The following is a 20,575-nucleotide window of genomic DNA, read 5'->3' on the forward strand; positions in this document are numbered from 1 at the left end:
GCCACACAAGCCCTGCCACACCAGCACTAGGGGAGTCATGCCAAAGGGTGCCCGTCAGCTGCCACACTTCCGTGCCCATTCTGTGAAGCTACACAGTTGGCTCAAGAGCCCTGCTGATCCAGCAAGAGGGCACAAGGGAAATGGCAGGACTCCAACAGATCACTTTAGCCAGGACTGAACCCCCAACGTACACCAGAATAGACATAATTAAAGGTAAAATGTCATCCCCACCAGGCCCTTGATGAAGCGAGTTTTGCTTTACAGAAGGCCTTTTTATAAAGTAAATTACATTAATTACCAACATTTAAAAACATGCAACATTTAAGGGTTCTGAATCTCTGATTTATTAGACAGCATGGAAATAACAGGTTTAGATTATTTTACAAAAAGAGTTCAAGCTACTCATAAACACAACTGGGCTTTCTGGGGGTAAAAACAATTCCTCACACCACCACACAAGGACACAAAGACTCCTCATCCTACACAAAGTCAGCATGAAAGGGCACACAGACAAGTTTTTTGTAAGACAGAACATACAAAAATCCACATACTAAATAAGGTGTCCACAATGACTATTAACGCATCCCTTAGGGGATAAGTATGTATTTGTAGGAAGCAAAACAAAGCTTGCCATAGAGAAACCACTTTCACGAGATGATTAGGTGGACCTGCAATGAAGAAAATACATTTCAAAAGATGGGTTCAGACTTACACTAAGTTTTCACTGACACACTTACAAAAAAAAGACCTTTTTCTGTATCAAAAGAATTTTTAAAAAAACACATCATGGATAAATTTCAGTAAAGGTCCAAGTCCCATTCAAAAACATACATTTGCAAATAATGTAAATAAAACACCAAAGTTTGACAACAGAAATACTATTTGGAACTACCTAGAATAGGCCAAGCTAAGTTCGTGTTCTGCTTCAGGGCATTACATTAAAGTGAATCTCATTCTCACTATAATTTTTTTCTTTTTAACCTTAATCACCAGCGGCTGGGCAACTGAAATGGACATGAGAACTATATAAATGTCAGAGAAATATGTAAACCTCATTAATGTTTCCAAAAATTCATTTAGAGATAGAAACAGGTCCAAATAGATGCCTGTCTAAATGTACTGCAATTACGTTACAATTATTTTTCCAAATACACAGATATGCTCTGTCTTTTCTCAGCTCATTACTGACTCAAACAATTTGCCCTTCTGGGATCAATTGTTTGCTAATAAATAATTGTTTACAGTCACAAAATGAAGTTAGGAGGTTTTCTTATTAGTTTTCCTTCTGCACCCTAATAAGATTGAAAACTAGCTGATTCCCAGGAGTCTAACCTTAACCTTGCTTTGTTGAACAGCCCAGGAAACGATGAACCATCTGCTTCGGAAAATAATGGACGGCCAAGAGGAAATACTGTTTAATTGTAGATTAACCTCCTCATGAGGCAGTCTGAAGCAGCTTTCGAATTAGCAACTACAACCAGCAAAAGAAACAAATGGCTCAAGAGCCTTTTCCTCCACCATTTAAGGTCCAGAAAGAATGCAAAGGGATTTTTATTACCTATATTTATTTACAAACATGTATTTCCACAGTGGAAACAAAAATTATCAAGGTCAAAACTGATTCTCAAAAGTGGAATCACTGCCCTCCAATTTTGTTTGCCCAGAATACCTTTAATGTAACAAACCATCAAACGTCTCATGCACTTAAGAGTGTTTATTTAAAAAAAAAAAAAAAAAAACACCAATAGAAACCTCTTTTCCATTATTTTCAGGTTCTTATAATATTAAAATTAATATATTTCCCTGGTTTCTTTGTTAATAGTAATAAATCCACCATTGGGGAGTACGAATTGTTTTATTATCATCAACATGGCACTTAAGTAAATGAAATCTTGTCAAGTACATGGTGACCTACAAGTTCAAAAGAAAAAAGAACAGCATGAGATCAAAATGGCCGGCCAGGACAAGAAACACAAAAGTGAGAGATTAAATGCAAACACAGCCCTTTATCCAACAGGCTTCACATACTAAGTCTTTTCTAAAGTCAAACCTGTAAAAGTATGCATGATACTGAATATTTAATACTCTGCCCCCTTTCAGGGACTCAACCAATTTTACAAGGGTGCTAACCCATTTTAACTCAGAAAAGTAGAAGAATCCTAAAAACATTCAGTTATTCCATATTTATTGAGGCCTGGGTAGTGAGGGACAGAGTACAGGGACAAAGACCCATAGGGAATAGGCATTTTACAGTTTAACAAGAGCCTAAGGATCGGTTTTCCCTTAGGCCTGGTTCAGGTAATTAAGTAAAAAGCCTTGCCCTGTTAGTACCAAAAAAATGTAAATCATTCCTCTCTGTCAACAGTTACAACCAAGAGCCAAAGACAGCTATGAAAATTTCAAAACTATGGAAATTTGCTATTCTAGGCAAGGCCATATTACTCTGGGTTTCCCATAAGACCTGAAGGTCATTCACTTTGTGTAAATATTAAAGAAACAACTTCTGTGGAGAGGAAAGATTTTTGGCAGTTCAAATTCTTAAATATCTTAAATAGAATTTGCTAAAATAAATTATTCTTGAATTCCTCAACTTAATTTTGAAGCAATGAGCTAGTAATAACTCCAGAGATTCAAATAATAGTGCCTATTCAAGAAGAATGAGAGTTTGACATTCTTCTCTACCAAACAACTAGGCACAATTTTATCCATCAGACGTCTATCAACCTACGGATATTGAAAGCTTGGGAGAACAAGATAAAATCAACTCCAACCCTACAGTCAGCTGTAATATCGAGCAGGCATCAACAATGCTATTCATGAATTTAGAAAAATTAATAAATCCTGGGTTGAATGCAAGAAAAGGCTCAAATACAGGTGAAGCATACTCACTTGGGTTTTGTTTCTGCGTCTGTCACTTGGCGAATGAAGATACCATCTTCAGGATGTTCCGTGTCATCCATTTCATACATATACGACGATGCTATTGCAAGCGTGGTCCCGTCATTACTGAAGGCAAGGGACGCAATGCTGGTGGGGTACCGATGGAACTGGCACAGTCGCTTTTTGTTAAATGGATCCCAAATGTTTACGAATCCATCAGAGCCACCTGCAAGTCATTTCAAAAGAGGTAAAATGGTTCTTAAAAGCAGATAGAGAAAAAAACCATTATCTTAACGGTTAATTTTTAAGGTTGTAGAAATTACATTTTCCTCACAGAGGCTCGCACACAATTTTTACTCCCTGAATATCTGAAAAAACAAGCACAGTTTTTTCAGAACTCTGCCTAAGCGTAAATGTTTCATGTCCAATTAAAGTAAAATTGTTGGGGCGCCTGGGTAGCTCAGTCGGTTGGGCATCAGACTATTGATTTCAGCTGAGATCATGACCTTGCGGTTGTAAGATCAAGCCCCATACTGGGCTCCGCGCACAGTGCGGACTCTGCTTAAGAGTCTCTTTCCCCCACCTCCCTCAGCCCCTCAACCCCTGTTCTCTTTCTACAATTAATTAATTAATTAAAATAAAACAAAGTAAAATTATCATCTCAATGACGTGATGTAGGTGCACAGCCATACCGTACCTGTGGCAAACGTATTGTGGATGTTGTGAAAGGAAATGGCATTGACAGGGTAAATCTGCTCGATATTGTTCTCCTTTAGTCTGTGACACTTGAAGGCATACTTCTTCTTCTGTACCTCAGGGCTTGGGTCCAAGTACTCAACTGCCACTCGGCCCTCGATGGAGCTTAATACATAGCCCTGCCAAGAGGGAACCAGACAAGGACAAAAATTTGGACTCCAGCTTCCAAACACAAGGCACTAATTCCCAAATTTGAAATGAAAGGTATGAAATGAAATTCCCTGCATGAAAGAGGATTATTTCAGAAATGAAAGGTAAATACAGCCAGGTTTTAACCAGGTATAGGTTTTAAGCTATACTAACATAGCTATGACCAAACCAAAAGTTTATTACCCATTCCATAAAAAAATTACTACCACACCTAGTAATTTTGTCAAATCTAGACAAGAACTTTCAAGTGCTTCAGTATCATTTACTTGTTGTCTTGTCCAGAGGGTTCTCAAATTTGTTCCATCAGCTGGGTGTAATCCGCTGTGCTCTGTGCCTCTTCACCTCCAGCAACTCTAAGAGCTGTGTGTCCTTCAGGGCCTATCAGTGACCCACACCAACCAGAACACCACCCTTCCACCTCAGCCATTATCCCTTTTGCATTTAACTACAGCAAGTTGAGTTCACACACAAACACCACAGATTTTCAACAATGTTCAAAGTGGCTTACATTTCAAACCTTTTCTCACCTTTCCCTGAAATGACAACATGTGAAAAAAAAAACTAAGAGAAAAGATAAATATAAACCCTGTATCTTATTTATTTTGTATTCTAAAGGTATGAAAAAGCATTATTCCTGAAAAACTACGTAGGGAGAAAACAAAAAATCAGTGGAATCTTAAACTTCCATTACCAACCAGAAACATGTTCTAACAAAGTTTTAGACATAAGACACAAAAATAATATAATAATATTTATAAATGCAAGGATATCTTAATCACACAGTTAAATCTTTAAAAGTCACTGCAATTCCTTACCTTCAGTGGAAACTTACAATTTCCTGAGAAAAAGAACTGTGATCACCATTTGAGGTGCTAACCTTTTGAGATAAAGGGTCAAGAGAATAACTGACATAATTGTATCCAACTCCTCAACCACTAAAGGACAGTGTAAGATTCCAAAGATATCTGCCGTTTTTAATGACTTTTCCTCTTGTAAAATTCTTCTGGCAGCTGACCCCACCACCAACTCTCCTTCAAACTTTAAGGATTTGAGGGGAGAAGGGGCTTGCTAATAAACAGAGCAGCCTTGTTTAGCAAGGCTAAACCGGATAAAGGGAAGGGAACCCACTCCTGTTTCAAGAAGTAGCCATTACATAAGGAGTATCGCCTTCTCTAATCTTATTGGCATTCTTAAAAAAAAAAACAAAAACAAAAAAAAACACAAATTCTACTGTCAGACCAGCTAAAGAACTCTATTAGTATCAGAGTTACAAATAGTCAAAAAAAAAAAAAAAGAGAACAGCAAATTCCATAATCCTAAATTTCCAGATTTAAATTTGAATTTACTGGTTTGGTAAATTAAGATATACGCAAAACTCTCTGATAACCCTGTACCTGTCAAGCATCCTGAACCAAGGAATCAGAAGACCTGTATTCAAACCACTACTAGATTACTTAACCTCTCTGAACATCAAGGTCTTCTCTCAAACTGGGGCAACACACTAGAACACAAGGCTTTCGAAAATGTATCTGACAGCAAATTCTAAACCACTACTCAAAAATTTAAAAAGCAAAGCTTTAAAAGGCAGTGATCAATGAGATCCTTTCACTTTCAAATTCGAAAAAGGCGGGTAGGGAGTAGGCCAGTACCTGCTTGTTTGGGAATGCTCGTATGCAGCGAGTCTGGTACTTCAGGCTGGACTCGCGGCGCTGCTGCACATAGCCCATGTTCCGTAAGTCCCACACCAAGACTCTGCGGCCTGCAGTGCCCACAATCAGCCGGTCTCCAGACACTGAGAGGGTATATACCTTTCAAGAAAGACCAAACTTACTAAATTCTACCCATTTGCCTAAACAGAACATTTTGTCCCCCGACAAGTCCAATAATCATAAAACCATTAAAAAGTTAGCTGATCAGGTTCTCAAACACAGGTATTAAATTTTAAATACTACAGTTACACAAACTAAGTAATGTGCACAAAATAATCAACCCAAAATATTCTTAATACTTAGCCAAGCATCATATACTGTACATTCTAATTCTGCAAAAAACATTTTTGAAGACGATTCTCTTGGTTACTAAAACAAATTCAACTATTAAGCGATTTTTCCAGCCTTCCTGCTTCATTTAGTAGCAATATAAATGTGCAGAAAAACACTCAAAAAATAGACAATAAAGTCATAAAACACATTCAAAATACCTCTCAATAGGCTTCTAGCTTTTCACACAATAATCATTTCCAAGTTATTTTTTTATGACCACCTTTTAAAAAAAAGATTTCATGTTGAACTCTAAAAATCTTTATTTTTCTCAGCTGTCACACTGAATAAATAGGCCTTTCTAAGAAGAATGAAGGAGTCATCATTAATTAGCTGTTTAGTTGCTTTGGGTGGCATGTGAACTCAAAATTAAAACACAAGGATAGTGGTCTGGCATGTGACAAAACATATTCTTATGCCCTGACATCCTACTAAACACTCAAGACAACGTTCATCCTTAGTGAAAATTTGAAATGCATTTTCTCCCTTAAAAGCATTTATTTTCCCCCACATAATGCCCTTTTTACAATACAGAAAATTTTTCTGCAAAAAATTCCTTTATAATACATCAGAATTCCCTACAAGTATTTCAAGTGGTTTGTTTTCAAATATGTCCTTTGGGAACCAAACAGATAGCAAACTCATGAAAATGGCACCAAAATTACTTTCCTGATCATGTTAAATAATTTTTTTTAATCTAGACTTCAGACAAAGAATTGTATTCTGGTTATTACTTTCAACCAAGAAGCAACTCTAATTTAATCTGATTTATTAATATTTTAAAACCTGAAGAATCACTACTAAAAAATGAAGAGAGCCTATGGCCTAGTAAGACCTCTCTTTATAACATTCAGTAACTAAACCACAAGGTCAGTCATCCCTAACTTAAATATATACCACGACCCCAAAATACCATGTTACATTTAATGATACAATAACCAAGGATCTCTACAACCGGGCCTTAAAATTCAACAACTAATTTGACTAAGGAAAAAATTTGAAAGATTCAAAACAGTAGACTCAATATAAGCATTATTTAAATAAGAGAAATGTAAGACCTACCACAGTTTATTCAGAAAACACAATGTTTGTAGAAAAATGGAAATAACCTGAGACATGTAAAACGCCAAACTTAAAAAATACAGAATCCAGAAAGAGATCGATTTATAACAGTACAATCAGATTGGGAATTTTATCTTAAATCTTTACTATACAGGTGACACACAAGCTTCTAATAGGGCTTTCTATCCCCACTGATCGTAAATCATGTGAAACCACTGTCATGCTACTGACTAGGTATATACATTTATCAAAGAAAAGTAATAAAAAAAGTGACATAATGAACCTTGCTGAACCAATAAGCAGCTTGATTCAGTGTGGCTGTCCATTATACCATATTCTGTCAGCAATTTATCACAGCTCTTAACATGTTACATGCAACCATAAATCAAAACTAGAAACAATGCAATTATTTATTCTGAACAAAGGTCTTGCCAGGAGTAGATTCGACTGTGATGTGACAGAAATAATGGCTCTTTGGATGCACTACAGTATATAATGATGGCTAACAGGAACTGAATAGTATATTTACACTAAGGAAATAGACTCAAGTGAAGGATACCTTTAAAGTGCTAAAACCAATCAATCTTTAAAATTAACTACCACCTGATAAGGTCTGATGAGGATACAGCAAGAATGCTCAATTATACTTTCGTGTACAGGATCAAAAGGTTAAAATAATACACAAAGTTTCGCTTTTAAAAAGCTTCTTTCAGGAGAGCCTTCAAATGAATCTGTCAACATTAAAAATAAATAAATACATAAATAAATAAATAGCAAAACCCAGAGAGTACCGGACATCTTTCTCACTAACCTCGAGTAATAACCATTCCACCCTCTTAAAAGTCCACGCAAATGAAACTTCAGGTCGTAAGTGAAAATGAGTGATGCTCTGTCCCACTTCCTGGTTTGGGCATGTCAAACCCAATTTAAGGCAATCCAACAGTCTTTGCTAAATGACTTCTCTGAAAAGACATGGAGTTGCTTCTCAGTCCTGGGATTTAAGGCATTAACAATACAGAGCAGTGGGTTTATTTAAGGGAGGGAGTACTATCCAGTACAAAGATGACGACAAATAGAAAAAAATGCTGACCCAAATACCAAAATCCGATCCCTATGCTTCAAAAAAAAAAACAAAAAAACAACAAAAAAAACAAAAAAAAAAAAACTTTTTTTTTTTTTTTTTAAGTAATCTCTACCCCAATGTGGGGCTTCTACTCAATCCCAAGATCAAGAGTCATGTGCTCTATTGATTGAGCCAGCCAGGCGCACCCCTTATCAACTCTTAATTAACCTTCAAATTCAACACCATATTCATCAAACATGTATCAAGTCAAATCACACCAAAGATGCTAATTCCTATTATGAATGTAAAGAGCCTACCTTTTCAGGCTGAGAGAAAGGTCCCTGCATTACAAGGGTTCTGGGATCCCACAATTTAACTGTCTGATCCCAACTCCCTGTCACCATCACATTCACTTCTGGACAGTATTCAACACATCTGATAGGGGCATCGTGGGTTCCAACAAGATTTTCTACAGGCAGGAAAAAAGAAAAAAAAAAAAAAAAAATCAACCCAGCTTTACTACCACCTCCACTAAAGAAAGATTCCTCAAGTGAACAATAGAAAAAAACATTCTTTAAACTGTAATGAATCTGCTTGCACCAACTTGATGAAAATGTCTGCATACAGAAAATTTCTCCCATGGCTACAAATAGTCATCCATTCCTCTCTGTTCACCTTACAATGCATAGTTTGATTCGCTGACAATGGTACATACAAAAGGCTGACTTGAATTTCACATTACATTAAATTGGCAGTATATCAGTTTTTTTTCCTCACTTGAGTCTAGATTCCTTAAAATCAGAAACCTTGTTGAACTCTATAGTTCTACTGCAGGTTCTGATACAGGTAGGTACTCAAATACCCACTAAATGAACGAATGAGTAGAGAACTCTGGTCTTCTGAATCTGGATAAAACTTATTGCATTAAAGCCAATGTTTATAACTTATTTACAGGGTTATTATCTCAAAGCTGGGGATAAGGAAGGTGGGAGTCTCATGATTAGTCTACTTGGTTTTCACAGTGGGTCAAATTTCCAACAGACAATTTCTTTCAACTTCAACTCTTCACGGTATCTCATTCATTCATTCAACTAACATCTACTAAATGTCTAGTATGAGCCAATATCTATGCCACATGCTAAGGATATGACAAAGAACATGTGGTCCTCATCCTCAAACAGGAAAATTGCCTATTTAAAAAATGTATCATTTAACAAACAAAAAAAAGTACTTCCTGAAGTTCACAATGACCTCTTGAGAATAAACAGCTTAATTCCCTTAATTATGGTCTCCATACCAAAAATCTTTATATTTCAGTGGTTTCTTCTCCTAAGTTTCCAACAAACAGGGCTGAAACTGTAAGCTAACTTACTATATAGAAGAAGCTAACAAAACCAAGCAATTCTGCAGTTCTAAGCTATATAACAAAGTAACTTTAATGAAATAGACTCTTTTAAGTTTTTTTTGTGGGTTTTTTTTTAACAAATATTGTGCCCATCTTCTTTCCACCCTCCCATTGTCCAGCTCATCCTCAGCTGGTCATCTCTCTATGCCTTGCCAATTGCTTCAAGTACACCCACCACCTAATGTATGCACATACAAAAAACATTTTTTTTTAAATTTATTTACTCATGAGAGAGACAGAGGCAGAGACACAGGCATAGGGAGAAGCAGGCTCTATGTAGGGAGGCTGATGTGGGACTTGATCCTGGGACTCTGGGATCACGCCCTGGGTCAAAGGCAGGTGCTAAACTGCTGAGCCACCCAGGGATCCTCCCCCGAAAATTTTTATGTCCAAGAGTTCTGTGCATTTGAAGTCCATTCCATTTCTGCTCTGCTCCAAAGTCACCACAAAAAATTAGTTAAATCACTTCTTAGCTGGGCCTCTAAGAAATTAACTAAAAGAAAATGTGTCATTATTCACTTAATAAATGCAACTGAAGCATATTCTATGCTAATAATCACACATACAATTCATATAATAGCTGAATAGGAATGACTATTTTATAGTATCAGATTTTTAAAACCTTTTTTTCTTCGATCTGAACTAAATATCATAAGCTTCTCAAACATGTCCCGGAAAATCCTAACAAGCAGTAAAATACCAGGGGATCCAGTCCACTCCTGAGGACAGGTAAAGGTCAAATACTTGCTGGTAATTTCATGTTAAACACTTAGATGGAGATCCTAATGGCATTGAATTTACTGAGAAAAATGCATGCCATAATGTTTTGTGATCCCTAACTTAATGGTTACCAGTTAAACAACAAAAAAAAAAGCCCTAAATTTAAGCCACTTCTACTTGTAAACAACTTGGGAACCTGGGCAATTCAGGAACCAACTCTTCCTAAATAAACATGAACACATGAGGACGCTAGCTGAGGAGACCAACAAACTGTAAAAACATGGCCACGTTTACCTTGATCGGTGTTCAAATCGTGCATTTTCAATTGATGGTCTAATCCCCCACTCCAAGCATGTGTTGGATCCTACAAAATAAAAGTTTCAAGCCATTCCAAACTTGCAGACGTTTACAAAGTTGTTTCAAAATTCTGGTTTCTACAGCAACTGTCCACTTTATGCCCGGATGATGTACACTGGCTTCACACACACACCCCCACACTAAAGCAAATGAGTGGTCACCAAAACTACAAACAGCAGATTAAGGAAGGGACCGCTCTTTCACCACACCGGCTGACAGCACATAGACTTTCCTATTTCCTAAAGATTTTTCTACTTATTTATTCATGATAGACGCGTGGGGGGGGGGGGGGGGGGCAGAGACACAGGCAGAGGGAGAAGCAGGCTCCATGCAGGGAGCCTGACACGGGACTCGATCCCGGGACCCCAGGATCGCGCCCTGGGCAGGGGCAGGCGCTACACCGCTGAGCCACCCAGGATCCCCTCCTATTTCCTAGTTAGATGCAAAAACAAAAACACCTTCCTCTTGATAAACGACCCAATTTTACTGCCTTGCTGCAGATTCCAAATACGAATGCCATCTACCCAGAAAGTTTGTAGGGTTCCTCTCTTTGAAAGAGACGGGGAGTTTCCGACGTCTGCATGACCCAACCCTCCCCCTCCAACCCCCCATCCCCGGCTCCCCTGAGAAAACAACAACAACAACAAAACAACAACAACAACAACGGTATTTGGCTCCAGACAGCGTTCAGGAAAAATCTTAAGAGCTGCCCATGATCACCGACAGGAGCTCCTACCGGATGCGGGCAGAGGGCCGCCGCGGCCACGGGCGACCCTGAACAAAGAGGGCGGGTGCGCCCCGGGGACACCTACGTAGAAGGCGCAGTCGAGCACGGGCGCCGGTGTGCTGGTACTTGAGCCGCATGGAGTTGGCCGGCACATCGTAGAGGCGCACCGACGTGTCCCAGGAGGAGACCAGCAGGAACTGGGAGGTGTTGGGGCTGAACTTCACGGAGGAGATGCCGTCCTCGGGCGGCTGGTTCAGCTTGAACTCGTTGGAGCCCGTCATCTACGGAACAAGCGACCCGTCAGCCCCCAGGCTCCGGGGCGTCGGGCGGACTGCAGGCCGGGCCGCGGGGAGGGCTCGCGGCGAGGGGGTGCTCCCCGCGGGGCGGGGGGGGCACCCGAGAACGGCGGCGGCCCGGCGTCTGCGCCTGCGCGGTCGGGGGTGCCCCGCCCCCACCCCGCCGCCCCCGCCGCCCCCGCCGCCCCGCGCCCCCGCGGCGCCCCGACCCGCCCGGCCCGCGCCGCGGCGCCCCCGGCTGCAGCCCCCGCACAGCCCCGCTCCCCGGCCCCTCGGCCGGGCCTACCGCCCCGGACGCTCCTAAAAGAAAGAGCGACGCAAGCGAAACGGGCTCCCCGCGCACGGCGCCGCCGGCTCGGGGCCCGGGAGGCCCCCGCGGAGCCCGCCCCCGCGTCCCGCCGCCGCGACCCGCTACCTTGGCCTCCGCTCAGAAGCACCTCGGCCGCCGCCGCCGCAACCTCCCTGCTTCCCTCCGAGCACTCGCGGGCTGGGCGAAAGAGGCGGAGAGGAAGCCCCAGCGTACGGCTGCCATTGGCTAATTTCAAACGCCAACGTCTCACTCGAGGCAGCCAATTGGTCCGCTCGGAGGCCCGGCGTCGGTCAAGCCAGCCATCTTGTTCCGGCTCAAAGGCAAACCGCGGCTTTTCCGATCACATGGTCTCTCCTCCGGCCCGGCTGCGGCGCCCGCGCACGTGAGGGACGAGCGGGAACTACAACTCCCAAAGTGCACCGCGCGCCGAGCCTGAGCTCAGGCTCTCACCCACCCGTGGGCGGCGCGCTGGGAAATGTAGTTTCCCTACGCCTGGCGGGTCCTCAGACTAGTAGGCGGGAAAGATGCTCTTTCCAGTTGGACCAGTGGCGCAGCTCTCAGCCTTTCGGGCTCAGGAACCTCATTTAAGTCAATACTTTTAAAAAGCTAAATTATTCTCCCTTTCACCAGATATGCATATACCCATGAAGTTAACCAATAAATGGAGTGGAAATATTTGCTCTAATCAATTGTGTTACTTTGCCTTGGTTTGTTCTCAGTTCCTGGAGTTTCCACCTGTGAACCAGGGTCTCACATTTCCCAGTGTCTTAAGATCTATTCATATCGTAGAAACTCATCCTTATTTATACTATGCTTTATCCTTCCATTCCATCTTTCTGCAAACATTTATGGAACAGCCGCTGAATACCAGGCCTCGTGGGAGCCTCTGGGATGATGCATTAATCAGACAGTCCTTGCTCTGGGGGTCGGGAGAGGGGGGGGGGCGGCGGGGGGGGGGGCTGTTCAGAAGGGTGGACAGACTCCAAAACAATTACTCTGCAGTGGTTAAAGCTCAAGAGTTTCTGTATCTTTAAGCAGAAGATTAAAATGATAACTACAAGCTTCTCCCCTCTTTGACTTCCCCAACCCAAAAACTCCCTAGAGTTAACAGGCTCAGTTTGTTCTCCTTAACTGTCTCTAGACTCCTCCAGAAATAGGAGAATCAAGCTGGTTGCTTTTGTAACTTACTTGATCTCTATGAAAGAGAAGTAATTCTTAATTTATAACTAGAATGCTGGACTCAGTTACTCTTGAGTATCAAAAGCTCATTGACAATTTTCAATTTAACTCATACTGTGACCTCTTTTTAAATGCCTTTTGTGAAAAAAAATCCTATTTTATTAGGTGATTTTGTATGAAGTGGAAGGAAATTGTTGGAGTTAAACTGTTTAACTTTTAAGGTACATTGATAGAGGAAAAGTGTTGTTGGCCTTTACCCATTCACAGACCCTACCCAGGTGCATTTCTTTTTAGGATTCTTGACACAATAAACACACACACAGTAACCACCCTTCTGCCCACTGTGTTGATATTACTGCTACAATAACAGATTCTTGCCCTCCCTCATCGCCAATCCTCATACTTGGTTCTCTATCTTTTCTCTTTCAACGAGTAAATGGCGAGGTTAAGAATTTTAAAATGCAGTGCCTTGCCTCCATTCTAACTTTGGCTAAATAATTTTATCTCCAAATAATTCTATTTGGTTCCCTTTCCCAGTTGTTTATTTAATTCTATTAGAGTTTCAAGATTCTGAGCATGAATTATCTGCTAATAAAATCTAAGTGTATTTCATTATACAGTGTGTGTATGATTCAGGTCCCTCTGGGCACGCAGTTGCAGCCGGACTCTATTCGAGTTTTAAGAAACGTCAATCTTTTAAATCCAGTTTACAGCCTGAAAGGAGGCTGATGATTTTGCTGATTATTCAAATGAATTGATAGTCTTGAGATAGGAGATCTGGCCACAATGGAGTCTTGAACATTTTAAATCCAAATGCAAAGTCGTGTGTATGTGTGTGTGTGTGTGTGTGTGTGTGTGTCTGTGTGTGTGAGAGAGAACCTCTTACCTGTAAGAGGAGGGAATTTCTAGAAACTAATTGCACTGTTGGATCACCTTTGCTAATTTCTGGGTTAGTAAAAAGATAGAAATATTCACTATATGATAAACCAGAAAAGGGTCATCCCTGAAATCTTAAGGGCAAAATCACTCTGCCATTTAACAGCCTAGAGTGGCTAGAGAAAACCACATCCTATAAGAGAAGTAAGCGTAAGTAGAATATAGTGACCCAATACTGTTAAAACCATCATCTCTTGACAAAAACATAATCTATCGAAATGCAGATAATAATGAGATAGATGGGATATTCCTATATAAATAGTTCCTTGAGCAAATTGGTTGTTTCTGCGTGGAATATTCAAATAGCAACTTTAAAAGACAAGAAGAACTTAAAGTGCATCATTTGGAAAGAAAAAATTCTTTGAAATAAAATATATGCAGCAAATAAGTCAGAAGAAAACGGATCCAGTGTCACTTTTGATTTCTCTCTGTCTATACAATATTTACCATGGTTCTCAGCAAGTTCTAGGGCTCAGTAAATATATATAGTGAATTGATATCAACTGGAGTGAAGTAAGTGGGCTAAAACTAACTTCGCATCTGCAGATGTGTTCTTGGATAACATCCCTCTGACGTCATCTTAAGAGAGAATGTAATTTCCATGAAATCTTTTGTGAGACGAAAACAACGAGACCTCGAAATGGACAAGAGACCAAGCACTTTCAGACAATACTGCAGGTCATGTAGTCGGTTTACAGATAGCCTGTACATTTTCATAAAATGCTAATAATCTGGATTTCTCTGGGCTCGGAGACAAGTCTATCTATCGCGCTAATGCTTTCCTTCTAGAGAATGCGGTCGCATTCCCAGCACCCTTGCACCGGCTAAGGGGGCCTGGGGACAGGAGGCAGGAGGGCCGGGGAGTTCTCCCCACGTGACACCGAACCATCCTCCTCCCGTAAGCTCCAGCCATTTTTTCCGACGTTTTACACGGAACTGGTGGCTGCGATCAAATACTGCAAAACTCTGCGGTGTGCATGACCGTCGCGCTGCGGTTCTCTGGGAGCCGCGCCCTGGCAGCCCGCGCGCGGCGGCAGGTGCTGGGGGGCAGCAGCCGGAGGGCACGCAGGCCGAGCTCCGCGGGTCCTTGCAGTGCGGCTGGCCACGTGCTTGCCCTTGACCCAGCCACTCAGCCACGCACAATGCAAACTGTAAACAACAACAACAAAAAAAAAATTAAAAAAAAAAAAAAAAAAAAAAGCTTGCTTCCCGCGCTCTGTTTGCTAATCTCCAGCCTCGGATCCCTCCTCAGCCGAAGTGCCGTCCTCTCCGCGCCGGGTCCCCGGGCGGCTCGAGTCGCACCCCTGTGCCTTCTGGTCGGGAACCGTGCGCCGGCCTGGGGGACGCGCCAAGCGGGCTGTGAACCGGGTTCAGGCAGCGCCATCCCGCCTGACCGTCGCCCTTGGAAGGAGGCGCGTGGCACCGGCGGGGCCGGGACGCACGGCGCCCTGCTGCGGCCAAGCGCGCTCGCGGCGCTGGGAAGCTGCTCGTCCGGGGAAGGCAGCGCTTCTGCAGGGAGGCTTCCCCGCCTTTGTCCCTCGCCGCGCGGGCTCCCGAGCTGGATGCCGGCGCAGGTGCGCCTCCGCCTGCGCCAGGTCTACGGGCACCCGGGACTGGAAGGGGGTGCAGCTGGGGCCCGCGTACCGCCTCGGCGGCGCCAAGGTCCCCACCCTTAACCCCAGGCCCCGTCCCACCCTCCCCGTTGGGCGAGCAGGACCTCTCCGGTCGCACGCCTGCCTCCACCGAAAAGCGAGAAATGCCGCGCGTTAGCACGCTGGGCAATCAATCTCACCAAAGTTAGCAACGATGCTTAAAATGTTTTATTTTTTCTTTGTTTGTTTACCTCTTTAAAAATATTTACAGATCTGAAATCTTCCCCCTTTCGCCCCTACCCATCCTCGGGACGAGGAAATCGAAAAGAGGCGTTGCGATAATTGTCCAAAGCCCCCGGCTGTTGTGCGTGTGCATGTACGTACATACAGGTGTATATATACGGGGAGAGGAGTGTACCTGGTTTGGTTGGTGTTTTTCTGACTTTCCCTCCCCGCCCCCCTACCAATCAATGTAGATTATTTGGCCGAAACTCCCTTTCCCACCGCCACCCGAGAACATCCCCTCCAAAATGGTTTTCAAAGCGCATCGGTTTGTTTTGGGTAGCAAGCAGGCGATCTGGCTTGAGAAGTTGCCGATAAATACCCGAAACAATCAAAACAAAAGAGCAGGGCAGAGGCCATAAATAAGAGATAATGAATACACATGGTGTATTTCTTAGTATTTCTGGCAACAGCCCGCCGCGCCCCGGAGCGCCGGGAGGGGGCGGCGGGAGGCGGCGGCCGCTCAGTAGTCGAGCTTGTTGTAGAGGTTGTAGAGAGGTAAGGCCGAGAGGTTGCTGCCCGGGTAGTAGAGCGGCGCGGGGAAGGCGAGCGAGCGCGGCACCGGCACGCGCAGCAGCGAGCTGTCCCGGAACACGAGCGGCATCCCCACGAGAGTCTGCGCCGACGCGTGTGCCATGTTGGCCGCCTCCAGCTCCGCCGAGAGCTGCCGCTTCCACTTGTTGCGGCGGTTCTGGAACCAAGTCTTGACCTGGGTCTCGGTGAGCTGCAGGCTGGAGGCGAGGCAGGCGCGCTCCGAGCTGCTCAGGTAGCGCTTCATGTCGAAGGTGGACTCGAGCTGGTACACCTGGCTGCGCGAGAAGACCGTGCGCGTCTTCTTCTTGGCGGCGCCCGCCTGCCGCTCGGCGCCTCCGTCCCGCGGCCGCTCGGGCCCTGGCGACGGCGAGCCCGCGGGCAGGAGCCTCTCCTTCTCCTCCTTAAAGTCCGGGTGCGAAGCAGAGAGGAAAGGCGTGCGCTCCGAGCTCGCCGGCCCCGCGCCGCCGCCGCCCTTGGGGGTACCTGGAGAGGGAGAGCAGGCAGGAAGGCATGGACGGGGGAGCCTCCGGACCCCCCAGCCCCGGCCGAGGCCAGGGCGATGCCAGGCGGCTGCAGCCCCGGTCCCATCCCCTTCCTCTTCTCCCTCTCGCTGGAACCCAGCGCCCGGCACCCCGGCCTTGAAAAAGCAACGGGACCCAGCGCCTTCCAGTACGGGGTCTCCCTCTGCGCCCCCGGCTTCGTGGAAAGGACATGTGGCAGCAGGGGGAGGAAGTCTGCACGGGGTGCATTAGCATCATTTTAAAAGGTGATTTTGCCTCCTGATAACCGAGCTGGAAGGGTTCCCCGAGCTTTATAGTGTGGCATCATTTCACAGGCCGTTTGTTCGGAAATCACGCTAAGGACCAACGCGGGGCTCCCCTTCGTCAGTGTTGTAAAGAGGAACCATCTCTGAAAGGCACCATTGTCAATCATCTTGGAGTGGTAATCAGGCCGGGGGGGGGGGGCGGGCAGAGGGGGGGGAGAGGAGGAAAAAAGAAGCTGGAAGAGATTGCGGTAGAGACAGATGGACCGCTGGGACCCGACTTCTAGACCTCTTGTTCGGAAAGTATCCGACCGATGTACAAAGGGGACACTGAGGGCAGGGCCGTGTGTGCGGCCCGCCCCGGACCAGCCCGCGGTGGTACATTCTCCTGCCAACCCAGCCGTCTCCGAGCCCGCGCCGCGCGAGGTCTGTGTTCCCGTCACCTCCCGAGCCCCCTCCGGGAGGAGGAGACAACAACGCGCGCGTGTGCCCTCCCTCCTCCCTGGACCCCGGGCGGGCGGCCGGGGCTCTGGCCAGAGGGGACCTGGATGGACCCCGGCACAGCTTCCCTCCCCTAGAGCTTGCTCGCGGCCGACCCGGCGGCGGGCGATCCTTACCCAGGCAAGGAAAGGGGATGGGGGGGTGATGCTTGGGGCCCGGCTCCTTGGGGCCGCGCGGGTCTGGGCAGAAGCAGGCAGGTGCCTTCCAGCCGTCGTCCGGCTCCTCCTCCTCCGAGGACACGGACAGGCTGCGCTTCCTGGCCGGCCAGCCGGCGGGCTCCCGTGGCACCTCCGAGGGGCCCCCGCCCAGGATGGACTGAATGGTGAAGCTGGAGACGCCGCCGGCCGCCGGACACCCCTTGCCTGCATCTTCCTTGCTGCCCATCCTGGGTTCATAAGAAATCGGAGGAAACCAAGAACTCCCTTTAGAGACGATCTGGGTGGAAGGTGGTGCAGGCAGGCAGGCGGGGGGAGGGGCGGGGAGGGGAGCCGGGGGGAGGGGGCGGCGAAGCTGGCGAGGCGTCCCCTTTGCGCGGGGGACACGCGGGCACGGGATGGCTGCGCGGGGACCCCTGCCTGCCCGGCTCTGGGTGCGCCCGCCCAGCCCCGCCGCGAATGCCCCTTCCTTGCCCGCCAGCTCGCGGGGTCTCCGCTGGCGCGGAGGTGGCGCGGCCTCATTTGCATAGAGGTTACCCGGCCGCGGCCAATCGCAGCGCCGCCGAGCGGCCCCGGAAATTTTCAAAAAGCCCAGGCCCTGCACGCAGCCACTGTGCGCCCCGGAGCGCGCCGAGACCCCGGCGGGCATCTGCTGTGTCCAACCAGGCACTGCCTGGCGGGCAGCAGCACAGGTTCCAGCCCACGCCCCCGGCCACTGTGGCGACTCCCACGGCCCGGACTCTGGCCCTCTGGAGGGGCAGGGGCGGCGCGGGGCTCCGAGCTGGAGTGGCCCGACGCCTCCCTCGAGCGATCGGTCCTCGCACCGTCGAAGGAGCTCCTACAGGCTGCTCCAAGACCCTCCCCTAGCCTCCCACCCCTTCTCCCCCACGGCGGGCGGCGGGGGTGCAGAGCTGGCACCCCAAGACCGCTGCGTCCCGCATGGGAGGGAGGGGGTTTAGGAGCATGCGCCTCCTCCGAACTGGGAGCTTAACTGGGAGTCCCAGGAACAGACAACTTCTGTGCATCCCAGCCTACAGAACTCACCCCTGTAACAGGCCCAACATGTTAGCCTGCATGATCCTTGGGGATGGGGAGGAGAGACCTAGATCTTGCTGCAAGGGATCCTGGTTCAAGTCCCAGCGCCACCATTTACAGACTGCGTGGAGTAGGACAAGTCCAGTCCCAGTTATACCCTCACTGCCCTCACAGGTGAAATGAATTTCTCAATAGCATCTCCACATTTCTCCCGTTTTGAGGAAGGCATCGGATAGGAGAGGAAAAGGCACCAAAAGCCCAGAAGCACTAGGAGATCATAATAGCTATTCTGTAAACTTTTGCTGAATAGCCCATGGCCCACCCTCTGTTTCACAAGTGATCCTCGGTTTTTGGCCAATATTGCAGGCCACGGAATTGCTGCAGAAATAGAAGCGCTTTGATGCTGGGAAGAAGAAGAAGGAGGTGAGAACAGGACATGGTTTTAGAATAAGGCAAAATCGAACCAAATCTCACCCGGGTGACCTTGGGCACGATACTAAAACTTTCTGAGCAGCGGTTTCCTCCTTTCCCAAAATCCGAGGAAGCAATGCCCACCTCCAAGAAGTTAGCTTAGGTCAAAGTGGCCAACTCCAAGACGCCGGGTAAGTGTTCAAGAAACCGTGGTTCGTTCTCTCCTTGCAGCGGCCTCTAAGCCCCGGCTCTCGCCCCTTTAATTCCCAGATCGGCTGTTACTGGATCTAATAGCAGCCTGGTGCTGGCAAAACGGTACCAGGGCACAGTTGTCTACACAAGCATCGAGGAAACCAAGGTGAGGTAAGACCCCAAGGCGCTAAGGCAACGCCATCCTCCCGCGCTGCGACCTCGGGACCCATCAGCGGAGAGCTCCTGGGATATTCCCCCAAAAGCAACCAAAGTGATAGGAGACTCTGGAGTCAATCCCCACAAATGTCCAGACACTGCACCATGACGGTGCAGTTCCCTCCTCGCCCGCGCCGCGCGGGGTTATTGAGTAAAGCGCTTATAATATCATTAGCCGGTGAGTTACCGACTGCAGCCCTACCCGTGGCAAAACCTCTCGCTACTTAACTCCTCGAAGGGCTCGTTAATGGGCTAATTGATTAGGAGTCGGCAGTGCAGCCGAGCAGGGGCAGGCGAGGGGGTGGAGGTAGGGGCTGTGCGCCTCGGCCCGGGAGGCCGGCGAGGGGCAGGTGCCGGCCTCCGTCACCGCATTAACCTCTTCAGGGCTCGGCGGCGGGGTCGAGACACATTACAAATGGTCAGCTTTAATCATGGTGTCAGCTCATTAACCCGGAAGGACCCGGCGCTGAAATACAATTTGTGCGCCCTCTGCGCGGCGGCGCAGGCTCGTGGGCCACTCGCAGCCTGTCCCGCGCGCTCCCGCAGGGTGGGGGGTAGAGGGGAGGTTCCTGGAAAGACCGAGCCCACTCTCACGCCTGCGGCCTCTCCGCCTGCCTCAAGCACCCTGAGTCGGCTCTGTCTCCCGCCCCTGGCCAGGCGAGGCGACCCCGAGGGACATTGGCCAAGCCGGAGAGCAGAGCTAGTTAGGCTCTGGGGAGGAAAGTGGAGTTGGTGGGGGGCATTGGTTTGACCCTGTTTACCTGGTGCTGACAACCTGGAACACGCCCGGAGCAGCCCATCGCTCTTCACTTTAATCCTCACTGCAGACCTATGGTGCAGACCTTCATCCCCATGCTACAGGCAGAGAAACTGAGGCCCAGCCCGAGCAGAGGAAGCAAAATTGAAGCTCAAGGTTGTTCCACTGCCAATACCAAGCCCCTGGGAGGTGGTGAGGGGTGGGGCAGGCTTTCGCATGGAGTTTGGAATGGCTGCTGCGGGGAAGACTGTGAGGAC

At 46.8% G+C, this 20,575-nt stretch overlaps 2 protein-coding genes across 2 annotated transcripts in view; both read right to left on the reverse strand.

The window, feature by feature from the left end:
- Positions 1–320: 320 nt before the first annotated feature.
- On the reverse strand, positions 321–12,012 carry BUB3 (BUB3 mitotic checkpoint protein). Its single transcript, XM_072804994.1, is given in 9 exon segments — positions 321–668; positions 2,890–3,106; positions 3,578–3,755; positions 5,436–5,594; positions 8,268–8,419; positions 10,370–10,439; positions 11,245–11,265; positions 11,267–11,440; positions 11,871–12,012. Coding segments are annotated over 8 exon segments (981 nt in total). The 5' UTR covers positions 11,871–12,012; the 3' UTR covers positions 321–658.
- A 4,105-nt stretch (positions 12,013–16,117) lies between these two features.
- HMX2 (H6 family homeobox 2) overlaps positions 16,118–20,575 on the reverse strand; it is a 7,922-nt gene continuing 3,464 nt past the window's right edge. The window contains exons 2-3 of the mRNA XM_072804718.1: positions 17,669–17,937; positions 16,118–16,771 (exon numbers count right to left, since the gene is read on the reverse strand). Coding sequence (XP_072660819.1) covers positions 16,218–16,771; positions 17,669–17,936 — 822 coding nt within the window. The 5' untranslated portion in view covers position 17,937 and the 3' untranslated portion in view covers positions 16,118–16,217. The remainder of the gene's footprint in view (positions 16,772–17,668; positions 17,938–20,575) is intronic.

This window comes from Canis lupus, chromosome 29 (genome assembly GCF_048164855.1).
Source record: "Canis lupus baileyi chromosome 29, mCanLup2.hap1, whole genome shotgun sequence".
In the NCBI taxonomy this organism is placed as follows: Eukaryota; Metazoa; Chordata; class Mammalia; order Carnivora; family Canidae; genus Canis; species Canis lupus.